The sequence below is a fragment of the Colossoma macropomum genome, unplaced genomic scaffold (assembly GCF_904425465.1).
Source record: "Colossoma macropomum unplaced genomic scaffold, Colossoma_macropomum, whole genome shotgun sequence".
In the NCBI taxonomy this organism is placed as follows: domain Eukaryota; kingdom Metazoa; phylum Chordata; class Actinopteri; order Characiformes; family Serrasalmidae; genus Colossoma; species Colossoma macropomum.
This window is the reverse complement of record NW_023494795.1, coordinates 18,781,560-18,798,977: the sequence shown is the minus strand read 5'-3', so window position 1 is coordinate 18,798,977 and position 17,418 is coordinate 18,781,560. Positions and strand designations below refer to the sequence as shown.

The 17,418-nt window shown below is 39.5% G+C and overlaps 1 protein-coding gene across 1 annotated transcript in view; it reads left to right on the top strand.

The window, feature by feature from the left end:
* nudt14 (nudix (nucleoside diphosphate linked moiety X)-type motif 14) overlaps positions 1-17,123 on the top strand; it is a 55,004-nt gene extending 37,881 nt beyond the window's left edge. Inside the window, exons 3-5 of the mRNA XM_036581721.1 lie at positions 1,191-1,255; positions 5,495-5,792; positions 13,948-17,123. Of these exons, the coding sequence (XP_036437614.1) occupies positions 1,191-1,255; positions 5,495-5,792; positions 13,948-14,197 (613 nt within the window). The 3' untranslated portion in view covers positions 14,198-17,123. The remainder of the gene's footprint in view (positions 1-1,190; positions 1,256-5,494; positions 5,793-13,947) is intronic.
* The last annotated feature ends 295 nt before the right edge of the window (positions 17,124-17,418 follow it).

Below are 17,418 nucleotides of genomic sequence, written 5' to 3'. Positions count from 1 at the left end.
CCCATTTCACATTGACAGAGGAGAATGTTGGAAATATAGATCAGCTTTTTATCGGTCACTGGTCATTTGTTGGAAAGGTATTCCTAGCACATACTTTGTACATGTATATTGTTTGACCACATGAGCGAGATCAGCCTATTAACCTCAGAAAACATGTGCTTAGGTTCCCTGGGGTTTATAGGAAAACTTGACATTACTAGTAAAAGACAAACATTCTAGACAAGAGTCCTGAAACTGATCACAGTGTGTTCTGCCAGTGTGCCTTTAGTTACATCTTCTTTCTTCGTAATCTTTAAAGAAACAAGATTTCACTAAGCTGCTCATTAGCTTACCTTGAATGTTAGCTTACATCAGCTGCATTAGCTACCTCGCAGGCACTTGCAATAATAATGATAACCAAAGTGCGAAATACAGGTAGTGCTGCAGGTCTGAAACCCCCTAATTAACCTCATGAACCCCCTGAATATCTCAAAATAACGTTTCTTGGGGGCCCCAGAAAATAAACTGATTATGACGTTGTGCTGTCTGTTAGGGACAAATAGACACTCAAATACAATTTTAGGGAAAGGTTGTTGTTTAACTTGCTTCACACATAGTCAGCGAGCTTCTGTCTTTGGTACTCTTAACTACTTTGAGTTGTAGCCCTGGTCTGCCTCAGGGTGGCGCTGTAGCAAATTAGTTCACCTGGTTGGTCCTTCATAGCCTAGCAACTGTAACTATGCCCAGGATACCTCTGAAAAACTTCATAGTATATAGTAGCATATTTGTAAATATGAAAATTTGTTGAGCTTGAAGTGACCGTAGGAGTTTCTCTGAGCTGGACGGAGAACAATGCTTTAACAGATCAGCAGGAGCTTTAGGCCATTAGGCCAAGAGCTTTTTATGCTGGTCCAAAGTTGAACTGTCCTCGGAGGTGTCAGCCTCGTCTTCTCATGTTCTCAGATTTGTCTTGATGCTTGTTTTAGTTTTGGTGTAGTTAATAACAGGGTTGAGCCTAACGTATTCTTGGTATGACACGTTGTAGTAGTTATTTCTGTTTTGCTTTCTCTAGCACAGCTGGAGTTGTTGAAAGATTAATAATTAATAACTGCTTTTCCTTATGGTTGCTCATCTGAATGACATTTTATGAAATGGTCCTTTTGTTCATCTCTCTTTTCCCTCCTTCTCTCTCTTTCTCTCTCTATCTTCAGTGTCTCTGTGCTGATCTTCAACACCACCTCTCACTGTTTCGTCCTGGTCAAGCAGTTCCGCCCAGGTAAATAACCTCTCTTTATGAATATTGCAGGTTTCACACCACTCATCAGCTGACCAGCATGATGCTGTGCTCCATGTAGCCTGTTTAATATATTTAAATGTGTTTCACTCATAAATCTTGTTTTTGCTCAAAAGCCTCCACAAGAGATCAAACATAGTTACAGTCACTTTTTCTTTTGGAGCTTAACAGAGGGAGCTCAGAAAAAAACTTCTGCACTCCCCCAAAATTACTTCTGTATATACACCTTCCAGTCACTTAGGTATGATATAAAAATGTTTAAAGAAATCTTTAATCGTCTGCTGTTTGGACTTGAACACAAACTCACACTCCTTTTGCCAAAATCATCTCGACCTCAGAAGAAATGAAAGGCTTCCTTTGTCATATTTGCAGTATTTCCAGTAGTTGCTAAACCGAACCTCAAGTCTTTAACGCTAAAGTACTCAGCAGCCACCTGGTAACATCAGCTGTTTTATTACTGTTTGCAGAGGGTGGTGATATGTGCCGAGTTAGGCCATAGGCCTCTGATAACTTTACCAAAAAGGCAATCTTCCTCTTTCCTCTTTCACCTTTCCCTCTAAATACTTTCATTTTTGCAGAATATGATACATAGCTCTTTGTGTTCCTGTTTTTTACTTTTTTTGGTTTTCTTAGATTCGATTTCTCGTTCTAAAGTGTGAACTCACCGTCTCTCCATAAATCAAAAATATTATTGATCCGCAAAGGGAAGGTTAATTTTTCCAGAGTATGGGTTTATTACAGTATACAAGCATAGTATAATAGTTGTATTCAGAAGATGACAAAATAAATAAATAAATCAAAATAGATAAAATAGATTAGAAAAAAATGCATATATATTACAAAGTATATGTAAAGTTTTCCTGGCACTGTCTATTTGTTTGTTTATTTCCTTTTTAAATTAGTTTCTGACATATATGTACAACAAATGTTCATTTATTAAATTTCTAGTCAATATGGCCGTTAATTAAAAGTTATTCATTTTCTAGGACGTATTTTTTGAGGAGATTAGATATCAGATAATCCACTTGCATAAGGAAGGGGAACATCAAAGGAAAATAAGTGGGGAAAAAAAAACAAAATCAGAGTTCAAAAAAAGTTTTAAAAGACACAGAGAAAATTGGACTCCAAACAACTATGAAAGCCCTGCTAGACACCAAAACTGTCCCCATCAAATAAACAGTACTTCAAGGTTTCATCTTAGAGAGAGAGGAGAAATTCAAGCTCCACTCTTACTTCAGATCCTAAAAATCCACAGGTGTTTCTGTCCATCCTTCCACTGTGAGAGGACAACTCAACACTGAGTCTGACAGGATGTGTAGCTGTCAGGAAGCTGTTACTGAGAAAAGAAACTAGACAAAAAAGAAGAACATTTTCAGATCAAACCAAGAAGCTGCTGGTGTTCTCAGTACAATAGACTGACCACCCCAGAGTCCAGACCTTAACATCGTTGAATGTGTTTGGGATTACTTGGATTGTGAGAAGCTGAAAATGCAAAGGCTAAGAAGAAAAATGTTGCTGTAGATTTCTTTGAAAAACTGAAAGTAAATCTCCCAAAAATAATGGAAGCTACAATAAAGGCAACACATTAAATAGTTGTGGAGGCTTTTGTGTAATTATTTGTTAAATGTACAGCAGATTCCAAAAGTGAGGGACCACATTCAAAACCAGGACTGTTTTCATTTAATTCACAACAGAAAGTTTTAGAATTTAAAAAAAAATTAAATAAAAATTAAGACAGGAAGACACAAATATTGCAGATTCTACACTCTTTCTGAGTCACTATTCAAATTTAAGCAGATTTGACACTGACCATGTTAAGGCCTTTATACAAAGAGGTCAGTTTTTTTTTTTTTGTATTATTCCTTCTATTAAAGCTCGTGTTCAGACGACTCTCAGGTGGGTTTGATCTACTCTTCAGTCACTGTTAGTGATCAGAGACGGTACCGGCTTCAGTGCACATTGTCATTACAGCAGAAGAGGGACAAATGCTAAGAATTTCTAAAATTGATGTTAAAATGTCAGATGCTGTTCACATGGATTGTTATGCTGATAGTCTTATACTTTTGTTTTCTCCTTTTTTTGTCCTGATGCTATAAACGGAATAACTACCGTACATCCCAATGCAATCATGTACACTGGTGTTCATAGCAGAGTGCTCTCTGCCCTGTTGTCAGCCCCTTTGGAAACAATAGCTCTCTTGTAATGGAACATTTTTCATGGCGCGAGAGCTTGTGTGAGTGTTGGGCCCGCACTGCGGTACGTGAGGCTGTGGCCCCGCGCTGCGTCGCGCCGCTATTGTTCCTTGCGCTCTAGCCAGGGACGGCGCCCTGCACCTTAGAATGGAAGGAAGGTCTCGCATTGAAAGGGACTTCTCTTTTTTCCCCTCCTTTCTCCTCGTTCCTTGAACAATGCTTCGAGAGAAGGCCGGGCTTTGTGTGAGGTAATGGTGCTGGAACAAAGCCTCTCGAGCATGATGGCTCTTGAGCTCAGGTCCCACTCGTGCGTATACGTTCTCTCCACTGTACGGCTCAGGTTGCCTCAGCCTGCCCCAGAACTCCACCTGTTTGATGAGGAATACAATAGTTTAATGAGATGATCAAAGAGGATTAAAACTGTTACCTCCGACTGGTTCACAGGAACTTGTTTTCTTTCTATAGCATTGTTTCCTTTGGACTAGAACAGCACAGTACAGTCTGCATACACCTGCATCTTACAGATTCTGATTTGAAAAGTTTTACATTGTGTTTCAGCTGTAATGGTGCTACCTAGGGATGAGTATGGGTCATTCACAGTGGCCAGCTTGATTATCCCTCATTTGTCCAGGGAGGCTTTTCACACAGAAGGGTTTGGTTTAGCTGGGTAACTTAAAGTGCCCTTATCATAGAAACCTTAATCCCAACTCCATGCAGTCCATATATGGACGCTGCACTGCAAAAAACAGCTTGTTTTGAATTCATTGTGGTTGTGATGTCACAACAATGGAAACATTTACATACTCCCATGCAGCCTGCATCAGTTTAGCCAACCCTTCACATTGAGCTGATAAGTTACGTTGTTACTGCACATTTCAGCCCAGACAATTCAGAGCAGCCGGTCAGATCTTTTACATATTTTAATGGAAGTTAATGGAACAAGATTTTATTCCAAGTCATTTTGGACTGTAAAACCATGACAAAAAGAAAAAAGATGATGTATCACTTTTAAAGGCACAGTAACTAAAACAACCTATTTAATTCTCAGGGATGACAAGACGCTGAAAATTTGTGAATTAACAGGCATTAAGGCTGTTTTTGGTACATAAAACCTTGTGGCAAACAGTGATTATTAGAACTAGGCCTTCAGGTCAAAACTCAGACTAAAAATGATTAAATCTACTTCTACAATAATGCTAATCTTTGATAGCAACTGCTATGGGATTCTAGTAGTATGTTAGCACTAGGCTAATGGCAGTTCACATTAGCATTTTTGGTTGTTCTAGATTAAACATGGACATTTGAAGCTTGTAAAATACATTCCGTGTTTTATTTGTAACAGACGTTTATCATGCAGCAGTTTTACAGTACCTTATTCACCCTAGAGCTGCCTCTGTTTACCATTTCTAACAACTGACTAACACGCATTGGTCAGGACACCACTGGCATTCCCAGCCAGTGACTTATGTTCCAGAAGCGTGTTTAGTCTTATGCACAAAGGGTCAGTGTAGCTGCAGGTTTTTTCCTCACAAAATTGGACCTACCTATTATAAACCAAAATGTGCTGGGTTGATTCCACTGTCAGTTCCTAGTACTTATGCTAGTTATTAATCTTTCAGTTCAGCTCCTGAAGGCTTAACCAATGAAAGAACTAGCTTGCCTTGATGCCCTGGATGGAAAAAAATCCTTTTGTTCATTTTACATCGGACATTTCAAGAATTTAACCCTTTTGTTTCCAACCATAACGTAACACTGAAATAAGAATAACACTGTAATACTTGCAGAGTGTAAGTACAAGCATTATTCTACTGAATAAAATGAACTAAAAATTAGTCATACTTTTTCAGTTCTAAGAAATCCCTAGAAGGCCCTCAGGGTTCCCCACTGATAAAACAATACAGATGTCATAAGTGAACTTCAGGTGGAAATATAATACAAGAAAAAGTAAGATACTGAGAAATATCCTCTGAACTCTACCTACTCTGTGTGTTGGATGTGTGTGTCATTCGTACATGTGCTTCTTCTGCAGCTGTCTACATGTGTGAGTGGGAGAGGAGCAAGCCTGCACCTCCTCAGCCGGAGGGAGAGGAGGGAGGTGAGGGCTCTAATCCGGCTGCCCCAGAAGAGCCTAAAGCCCCACAGGAGGGCGAAGAGGCGGCTAGCCACCCTGACCAGCCTCCAGCCTCAGCGGGCGTGACCTACGAGCTGTGCGCTGGCCTGGTGGACAAACCAAATCTCTCGCTGGAGGAGATCGCCCGACAGGAAGTCCTAGAGGAGTGTGGCTATGATGTTCCTGTCACCAAGCTGAGGAGGATCACCTCATACAGGTGCGAGTCATACATGCAAGGCACATACAGGAGTCATTAAAGGTTTACAGTAACACTTAGAAGACTAGAGTTATTATTGTTATTTTGCCATACATTTTTATGACATAAATAGATAGATAGTAATTACATTTATGTTCATTTATGCTCTGTGACACTTGACACTTGGCCAGTGACACTCGGCCAATACCAATCTGATATTTGTTCTTTAAAAGCCACTTAATATGAGCATCTAAAAGTAGGCAAGCATTCTCTAACTACTCAGATACTCCACTACCATACAGGAAGAAATACAGAGCTAACAGCATATATATATATATAGTGTGTGTGTTTAAGGTCTGTTTCAGGATAGATTTGTTATAGAATTGGACTTTGGCATTTTCTGCCTGTCATAATGTCCGATGCAGTATTTTCTGCTAATATCATCCCTAGATATTGCAAGGATTCCCAATCCCAGTCCTGGCAACCCCATGCTCAGCACATTTTTTTCACATTTTTTTGGTTAGTTGATGAGTGAATCAGGTTAATGAGTAAATCTCCGGGATTGGGAACCCCTGTGGTATTGGGTCACCGCCATCTCTGAAGGGCTGCCCAAGCTTGTCCCGTAAGCATGTTTGATTTGACCTGCCAGAAAGTTGCCCTAACTTACTCAGTGAGAGAACACATATATCCTTATACTATATAGACTTATAGATTTTCCTTTTTACATTATATTTTTAATTATTTTAGTAACAACATATCGTGTAAAGTTATAAAATACATTTTAAATTTTAATTTATAAGATTGTAACAGCTGGAAGCCTTGTTACCTTCTTTATTTGCATATTGTTTTGTCTTTTTGGCCTTCAGTCCACCATAAACATAGGCTTTTTTGGGCCCCCAAGATGAATAAGTTTGGGCACCTCTAAATAAGTTAAGACTGAAAGTTTAGCATCTGCACTTTTGGTAGAATTTCTCAGCTTGTTTCAGTGAGCTAGTAAGATCTAATTAAACAAAATGCAAGCCCAGATGTTTCTAGGAGTATATGGCACAGACCTAAGAGTTAACTGCGAGCACATTTTTCCCCTTAACTTTAATAGATTCTGTTTAAAGCTGCACTATATTTTTTGTTAAATTGAAAAGCATGCTAAATTATGGTGTGTGTGCTGCTGTGTCATCCTATAAAACCTGAAATAGTCATTTAAAAGTCAGGTGTTGGGTTGGATTTCGTAGGAGTTGTTCAGACCATGTCATACATCTTTATGTTCACAGCACACGCTCGACAACAATCCACTCAGAGGTGTCTGAAGCACAACTGATGTTATTAAATTTATTAAATGTTATTAAATATTAAAATTCTTTCACGTCTTCCACCAAATCCCCAAAACATACATATTGCAACTTTATTCTCCGCTTTAGTTAAGCAGGATGTTCCATTGAAGTCTGTTAGCAGATCTGGCCAAAATACATCTCTACAGCAAAAAATAACAGCCAACAATTAACAAAAGAGTTGAAAGCCTGTTAAGTTAGTTATAAAAAAGGAGAAATACTACGTACATGTCTATGTGCTTTCAGAAGCAGGTCAGTTATTGAGTAAAGACGTTTAGCTGTCAAGAGAACTGAAGGAGAGAGTAAACAACTGCACCAACATACCACTAATGTTTATAATCAATAGTTCATGAAGCTTTGATGATGAATAATTTATAATCACCTGGGGGTTGGAGTAAAATGATCTAGTATAATGTGGAAGTCTACACTCTCATTCAGCGTAAACAAGAACGAAATATCAAACTTAAATCATATAAAAAAACGGCATATTGCTTTTTTTGCGGTCCATTGTGTTTGCATGCTTATGACAGACATGTTTTGCATCAAACAACGTAACGGATGTGTTGTGGTGAATAAAGTTTAAAGAACGTTGTTCCCTGTACTTAGTTTTGCGCTCGCTCCATAATCCTTCAATATTACCACTTCAAAAACCTGTTGTTTGGAGGAATTCTGCTGAAGTGTGGGGTAAAACGCTCCTCTCTAACTAGCTCACTAGGGAGAGACCGTGTTCTTATCGGCCTTAGATGAGGAGACAGTCATAAACCCTCGCCGTCTCACATCTGTGCGTGTCTGTGTGTGAGCATGGGAGCGTACGCACCTGCTTATTGCTGCTGATGATTACCCTCACCCACCCAGTTCTAATCCACCGTGTCATTACATGGAGTCACAAACACTCCCTCAGACCTACATGCTATCATATACACACACTCTCACACACACAAACTCACAGAGAGCCAAACACCTGCTGTTTGTGCCATCACAAGCACCTGCAGACCTGATGTTACACCTGCCGTGTGTACTTAGGGGCCGCTCAGGTTATGGCTGTATATTGCAGGTAGGTATGGGAATGCAGAGTGGACGACCTGCTCTGATAGGACGTTCTAGCATGGACACTGTGACCCTGCACCTGTGTTTGCTTTCTAAAGAATTGTCGTTGCAAATGCATTGTTTATGACTCAGCGTAGGCAAATTTGTTGATTTTATGCCCAACATCAGAACAGGCAGGAAAAGATAGTAAGATTGTTAATTATAGGCGTCTAGACTCTCTATTCCCTGTGTGTCAGACACAAGATCAGATCAGGCCCACCACACAATCCTATCCGGCCTGCAAAAGTATTTTAATTTTCTATTAATATTAGCCTGTTTCACCATGTGCTGCACTACAGTCCCCAGCATGCACTGCAATGTAATGTGCTCTGACTGTTCTGCCCCAACAACAGTCTATGGAACAGCGGTTACACCTTAATTCTACACAATTCCGCGCAATTCCACACCAGTCATATCACCAAAATGCATTTCAACCAATATAGACACTTAACTTTAGCTCAGCAGCCTGGAAATTGAGACCAAGTATTAATGAACTTGCAGCAAAGAAAAGATGCCAGGTGTCTAATTCAAGCAAATAAGCCCCTAATTTAAATTGTAAACATTTGAAGTGTCCATGTAATATTTCAAGGTCTACTACATGTGTCTGTATTTTACTGTTGAAGTTATTTTGAATAATCAGTGGCCAGTTCGGGTTATAGCACATTAATTAAAAATGAAATAAAAGATTTTTTAATATGGCCCTTTTACTGGTTGAGTTTGACACCCCTTCTCTGTTTCCTTTCAGTTTGCATACACATTTGGATATCTGTCTCTCAAATCACCACATTTGCCAAAATTTCTGGATCATCTCAGATTTAAATAATAATTTCAGGAAATAATGGCTTGGTGTTCATTAGATGGGGAGTGAAATTTTTGGCTTGAGTCTTCATTAGATTCAAAGATATAGGTTTTAAAAAGTGGATACAAAAAAGGCACATAGTTTGAGAAGTCTTTATGGGAGAGCAGGCACAGCCTTACCCGGAGTTAAATGTTACATGGATATTTTAAACCAGTTCAAGAAGCACTTGCTTTTAAGCTGGGCATACACTACATCCCTTTCAAAATGCTGACAAATTTCACAAAAAACGGACACTTAACGTACAAAATTTGTTGTGTCTGTGTTGCTCACAGTAGACCATAAGGCAAAAAGAGGGTATTGATCATACAAAATGAGTTTCGACCTCTAAAAAAGCCCCCAAATCCACAGATCTCACTGTTAACATGTGATACAAACAAAGCTAAACTGATCTTTTTTTTCTTTCTCCTGGCTCTGTCATTCTTGCCTGAAGCCAGGGCAGTTTAGGGTTAAAATCAGACTAAAATCATGTAGTATAGGCCCTGCTTCAGTCATGTTCTTGTATTACATGAGAAACATCATCAGTGAATTTTGACAGAATTATTATATTCAATGACTATGTCGAGTGTATAAGTGTACAAGTTCACACCTGTTTGTCTGTCTCATGATGTCAGTGTCTGTGTTTACATGCAAAGATTTTTGCCAATCCGAATGAATACATTCCGATTACAGATTAAGACTGAGGTGTTTACATGAACACTCTATTCAACAATCTGATGAAAATCTTCGTTTATATGGTCATTACAAGTAATCCGATCCAAATGACGTGCATGCGTGGAGTACCACTTAGAGTAAACGTTACCATGACAGCGAACATCACGGGAGGTCCAGTCAGAGTGAGATGAGTTTCCAGTTGGTGCGCTGGAGTTTTTAATTGCTTTAAAATGTGTCAGACTCAGGAAAACGTCCTTCACATGTCCTTATTAAAGAAGGCCGAGAGAAAGACGTCGTGCTCTGAGACACATAAGCTGGATGTCCGTCCCACCGCCGTCTTTTAAAGCTCAGAGCATAAACTTCGTCTCCTCTGCAGACCAGTTTCTTCCCCCGCCATGCTGAACGTTATAAACTTTCACCAGAGCTGGTTTATGAGTTCTGTGCTTTTGATATGATGCGACGCACATGCGCAGAACGCACTTACACGTTCCGATAGGAATGTAATCCGATACAGGCGTTTACATGGCCATTATTCTTCTATTTAACGGATTATTTACAGGATTACCCACCTCGTTCAATCGGATAGAAATTGTGTTCCGAATGGCCTCAATCGGACTAGACTATTCCGATTGAAGTGTTTACTTGGACGTATTCTATTCCGATTGAGCTATTAGTCAGATTATTAACGGATTATCAGGCTGCATGTAAACTTGGGCACTGTAGGCCGTGAGAGGTAAAGTATGTTCTGTGTGCTGTACAGTTTATGTAAGAAATGAAGTTTCACTATACAGTGGTGCAGTGGGTAGCACTGTCGCCTCACAGTAAGAAGGACCTGGGTTTGATTCCCCGACCAGGATCCTTTCTGAGTGGAGTTTGCATGTTCTCCCCGTGTCTGTGTGGGTTTCCTCCGGGTGCTCTGGTTTCCTCATACAGTCTAAAGACATGCAGTCAGGTTGATTGGAGACACTAAATTGCCCCTAGGTGTGAATGTGTGTGGATGTATGTGTCTGTCTGTCTGCCCTGTGATGGACTGGCAACCTGTCCAGGGTGTTTTCTGCCTTCCTCCCAATGACTGCTGGGATAGGCTCCAGCACTCTGCGCGCCCCAGGAGGATAAGTGGCTTAGGTAATGTGTGTGTGTATTCCTACATAAGCTAACTGACATGACCATTTATAATTACTGCAGTGTTTAAGCGGCACCATCACTGAAGTTAACATTTACTATGCAAAAGGCATCAAAATAACTTTAATCAACACCATCACCACACAGAACCCTGTGGCAGATTCACACAGTTCACTGGATAATCATTAAGAAGTATGTTAGCTAGTTAAAGTAACAGGGCCAGGTTTATTTTGTTAATATTTTTCTTTCTTAAATTCATACTGCTTGCCCATCCAGAGCCGAAGCAACAGACATTAGTAGCCAACTTTCAATAATGTTCAGTATTTCAGCACAGCACAGGGATAGATTGTGTACTAAATACACATATATGTGCATATTTATCTACTCAAATGTGCCTGTAAACATTGCATCGCATTTATAGCAGCTGCTCTTATTCATAGCAATACAAAACGGTTGGTGAGTGTAGCATGGAGAGTCGTTCAAAAGTCTATCTATTGTATAAAAGTAGTTTTCATCTCTGAACTGGGGAAAATGGAGTCTCCTCTGCGTGGAGTGATGTGCTAACTTTTATCCTTGGCAGACACTTCAAATCAGTAACTACTGTGAACTACATATGACTCCATACCAGTTATCATTTATTTATTTATTTTTATCATCACTGTTTTTCAGTGCTGAGATTTGCTGTCTTTTAATTCTCCACCATCATTGTCTTGCTAAGATGTAGCAGAGGATGGCCATTAATATAGCTGAGGCAAAAAAAGGTCACATGACTGAAACAGATGGACTTTTTTTAATAACCAACTTCATGGCTGTAATATAGCACCATATAGCACCATTTGTATTCCAGGTACATTTATTAACTGAAGTCAATGGTATAACTTCTAGTAGACTTTGGCAGAGATGAGCAATATGCCTTTGGAATATATGTGAATATTTTAATCCTAATGGATCATAAAACAGAAATCTACTCAAGAAATTCTTAATTGGCCAAAGAGAACTGTAATATGAGTAGTAAATACAAAAAACTGAATGGATGTACAACAGAGCTTTAAATGGCAAACCAAATAATAATCCTTGAAAATATCAAATTTTTAGCATCAGTATTCAAAAACTAACTCATCAAAGTCAAGAACTGCAGCCTTACCCACCTTGTAAATCCTCTATATCTGAGAAAATATTGATGATACAAGCTTAAAAGATAGAATACTATTTATATCATACAATGACATTATTTTCTGATGGTAGACAGGCAGCCAGCTGGGAGGCTCTTGATGAAATCACATGGACTGATGTGCCTGATTGCTTCATGTTGAGAATGCTGCTTTACTAGTTGCTTTTTATAGTTCACTCTGCCAAATGTTTTCATTGCCATTGTGTTCAAAAGGCCTGTCGTGATTATGACATTTTACCAGATGATTAATTGCGATTTACTGAATTCACATTAATAATTAAACAGTTCTCTCTTTTTTTGAATGCAGGTATAAAAGTACAAACCTGAAGTGGCCACATTGGCTGATTAGATATCTTGGTTCCTGGCTGTTGATTATTATTAGCTCCCATCTGACTACAGACACGACTCAAGCTCAAATAAACAAACATTACTGACTGCTGCTTTCTAAATGTGCTACAGTGCCAAATCAGAAGCTAGAGCTTTTGGTTTTTCTTGTCAAATCCATGATGTGTCTCAATAAATGTGTCTTCTGATTTATTTTGTTTACATGTATTTGTCTCAACCCACCTAGCGGAAATGCACCCAAACCACATTGTGTTTTGTGACATCAACTTTTGATTGCAGGAAACAATTGTAATCACCTCAAATTAATAGGTGATAATGTCATACATGTCATTCCACTGCTGCTTTATAGAGTGACCTAAATTTCACCTGTCTCAAAAAAAACGAAAACTGTCTTCCAAATGACTCAAGGGTGCCTGCAGTTCTCGGGGATTATCGTTCTTGTTTTCTGTCTCGTCTTCCCCTCACGATGGGTGGGTGTCACAATGTCCCCCATACCCCTATGTAACAATACCCAACATGTGCATTTAAACTGTGCACCTAAACAGTAAGCTTGTGGGCCTTCTCAGCTACAGGCTCTCACAAGCCCAGCCTGTTTGGTTCAGGCCTTGATTCCGGGCTCTCCATTAAATACCAGGTGCCTTCTGTATTATCAAAACATTGTTCGGATTCCTTTGTAGAGATGTTTAGAAAAGTGAATGTGGGCAGTGGGCTCTCTGTTTCATACGCAATCTTTGGATTGGCTTCTCCCAGCAACTATAACGCAAGCTGCGAAATTCCCTGATGATGCTAATGAATTCAGTGTTGTATTTTGCAACCCCAGCCCACACATTCTGGTTAGACTGAGCTTGTATAAGTAGTTCTGGTCTTCACCTCCGAAGTTTAATTCTGTTATTCCTTTCTTTGCTACTGAGCAGAAACTCATTTTAAATTCTCCCCGTCCTCCCTATTTTTGAGCTCATAGCAACTAACTTTATTTTAAGGTACTATTTCAGGAAAAGGAAGGAAGAGTTCCAGGTCTACAGTTTCTCTAATGCCCTTTGGGCCTTTTGGGAGATCACCATAACGACATCTCCTTGACAGTGTCTCAGGTGAGGCAACGCCTCAGGCACAGTAGTGCTTACTGTAATATCACCTCCATCTGTGGCCTTAGAAGCATCTCTGATTGCCTGAAGGGCCCACGTAGTAGAGCACATCAAGCCCTACGAACCCCACATCAACTTTGTGAGGCTGCCATTTGAAAACATGGTCGGGAAGCAGCTTGGCTGGGCTGTTAAGCCTGCCCGGCTTAAGGTGCAGCTGTGGAGATCAGAATTCCTGCTCCTCAGGGAGAGCTTCAGGACCATTTGCGTCTTAACCCAAACTCCGCCAGCGTCGGGGAACGTTTATCACCATGCCAGCTCTTTCTTCAGAGGTTGGAAGCCTTCCAGTTTTGGGTTCACAGAGGCTCCTGTTGAAGTGCTGATATTATGTAATGCTGACCACGATCCGAAGGAGACGGAAGGGAACGTGTTCTAATATGTCTTTGTTCTGCTTTGTCATCCATCTCTATTTGTTTTCACGAAAAGAGAATAACCAGTGGCACATGGGAATTACCTACTCTGTCTGTGTGCCCCACAGGTCAGGGGTGGGAGTGACCGGAGCCAAGCAGACCATGTTCTATGCCGAGGTGTCGGATGAGAACCGGGTTGGCGAGGGAGGTGGAAAACTTCAAGAGGGCGAGCTGATCGAGGTGGTCAAAGTGCCGCTGCACGAGGCCATGACTTTCGCCTATGACGAGAGCGTCCCGAAAACCATGGGCGTCATTTTTAGCTTCATCTGGTTCCATAGCAACATGTCACCCAAGTACAAGATCTCCACCAATGTGTAATGACCACTGCAGTTCCTAGAAACCCCCCTGCAGCATCTAACTTTTTATTACTACTTAATCTACTGTTTAATCTGGTCAATGACTGTGTCTTTATTTGTTTTTTTATTTTTAATATTACCGGTCTTAACTATTGTCCTGTTTCAACCTTTGCCACAAACTGGTGTAAGCGATCCTCTTTCCTTGGTAGCGGAGAAGTCCCAATAGGTTGCCATAGAACTGAACAGGGTCATTGTGAGTTTGTTTTGTGAAACTGAATGCTTTGCTTTTAATGAGTCCGAAATTGTAGAAGGGTACTCTTTTGAAAAATCTCACCATGGCCCTTAAATACCATAATGGCAAACTGTTCTTCTCTAACTTCATGAGATGGAGTTAGAAAGAGTAAGTTGGTGACGTTATTCTACACTGGAAGGTTTGGAGAAACTGATCTTTGCCGCAGGTCATTGACCTGATGATATACAGCCATTTTCCCTCAAGGTTTGCAGCCCAATTTTGTCAAAAAAAAACAAAAAAACACTGTCACACGATAAACAGTGTGACTGCTATGTTAGCACGCAGGCAGCTACCTAACTAAGCGCAGGATATACCACCATATTTGACAATAATAGGGCTGTTCTTGACGGAGCAAAGAATAGCCAAGCACTTACAGACATCTCAGGTCCAAAGCAGACTTTGTGGACATTCAGGGTTAGAGGTAATGCTCTTTATCAATACTTAACACCGAGCTGGTATCTCTTAAAAGGAGCTACATGTAAAAGGAATAAAATAAATGGGCTGCTACTGTTGACAATATAAAAAAGACAAGCCAATGCTTCGCATGCACAATCATCAGAACTGTTTTACTAGCCAAGCAGGTTGTCACATGCATGGGATTTATTCCTTAGTGCTCATGCAAAGACGGAATCAACTTTGCAATCCACAAATCAACATGTGTGTGCTCATGGTACCTAACAAAAACATTCGAAGATTGTTTTGGTAATTTGCCATGATGCCTTGCTCTGACTAATTAAAAGCCATCTTAGAAATCATTTAATGTTGGCGAATGATTTATGAAGAACTTACAATCATGAAATAAGGTTTAAACACAATCTAACAAGTACTGTAGCTCCTTTGAAGAGTAGTTTGCACTTACTGTAGATGTAGTACCATCTTGAACTCCCTGACCATCCTCTTCTCTACAGTCTACTAATTTATCGTAATCTTTCCTTACCTACATTATTGTCCATGTACATTCCTTGACTATTCCCAGAATATTCCAGGAGTGCAGACTTGCCTGCGGAGATATACTGGATTATATGAAGCCAATATAAAAACTAATATGACAGCATATATTGATTTGTGATGGCATATTACACAGTGAATTTGACATGGGCACTGTCTCTTCTTCAGTCACAATGACTAACATCTGAATCTCTATCCCAGAAAACAAATACTTGAAGATCATACATAGTGTTGTTGTATTTTGCACATGATATTTCTGTGGTTTCTCTTCGGAAGTGACATTTGGCAGATATTTGAACACGCATATCATTAATCCCACACCTTCTATGGTACTATTTATACTACTCTATACCTACTTGGATTATTGTCTTGGGGGAAAAACACCTGATGTCATGAGCTATCACATGCTGCCAGGGTCTAATGGACTTCTTCTGCAGCCCAAGCTTGCTTCGTGTTATTAACAGTAACTGTTAAATTAGACTCGTCACCTTCTGGTTTTATTTACGGCAAGCGCCACTCCTGCAGGAATAGTAACTACACTATTTTTCATAGTCGCACAGCTGTTGTCTGTGTATTTTGTTGTTTCTTTGGTGGCAACAAATACTCCATTTATTAATCATTTGAATATGTGAATTGAGAAGCTGAAACGTATCTACTATCATTTTATTATTTAAAGATATACTATGTGCGATTTTAAGGTTTTGACTATTTGAAATGTGTCTAAAGCAGTGAAAGGCTGTTTGTAACACCCACGCTCCACACATGCCTTTCAAATTCCCGGTGTTATGTTCAAAATATGGGTGTCTGGGTTGGACACCGGAATTGCTTCAGTGGAACTGGAACACCTGGATTTTGACAGGTCTTGGTGCGCAATGTACAGAAACAGGCTTTCCATTCTTGGATCTCTCTCATCATAGCAGTAAAAAACATTTTTTTAATGTTCTGGGCCCATTTTTCCAAAAGCATCTTAGGTACAGAGGTAGAGAGAGTGTTCAGCATGATGCTCGCTCTACCATTTAATAATCAGATTTGTTCTGAGATGTTTTTTGGGAAACCCGGCCCAGAACAAAAACGCAGAATTAAAGAAAACAAGTATACATGGTATACCTTTAATGAATCCTCTATATGGCACTTGTTTGTTTGTGAGTGTTCATCGTTTTAACATGACTTATTATACATATGGTTAACATAATATTGTATCTTGAGGAATCACTGAATGCATATGCGTATGAAAACCGAAGTTGTTCTGGATGTGTTGAAAAGCATAGTGTTATCTTTTTAAGCCTTTAATACAATTTTGGGTTACTAGTTATATCACTGGGCTATTGTTGGAGTGTTTTTATATGTTTGTGTCCCACAATCTTTTTATTTAGATTTTTCTTTAGAGAGGATGAAATGAAATTATGTTGTTATACACCAGTGCTTTTATGCTTGATTTTATTGTTCATATTTCAACAGCAACAAGGTGCTGTTTACGTAAGTGTTCTCTTTGTATACTTGATTTCTTTATGATGATTTCATACTATTTCCTTTAAATGTCTTTGTTTTATTTTATGCATTTGCACTTGATGCAAATATATATATTTCAAATAGGTAATATATGATTTGATAATATATATATTTCAGATATGAAGTCTTGCATGTGCACTATCTGTATTATATTGATCTGAATTCGGTGTAAATGAATAAAGTTGCCTAAAGCCATAAACTGACCTACTCTTGCATTACTTGAGTCATTACAGTGGAGCTTTGGCTGATCTTTGCTTATCTGTCGTCGACAGCTGTAAGTCTGAGCTCCATTATAAATGCTAATGCAGTTTCCAACTTGTACTTCAAGCAGTGACTCACTGCACAAAATCTTGTGAAAGCTTATTTCTGGCTTAAGACGAGTCCCACTGATATAGAACATTCTCATCTTATCTATAGAAAGTGAACGTCTGCGTTGTGTTAATGTAAGCAGGGTGCGTACTCTCGTCCTCCGGACCTGCCCTGGGGGTTAGAAA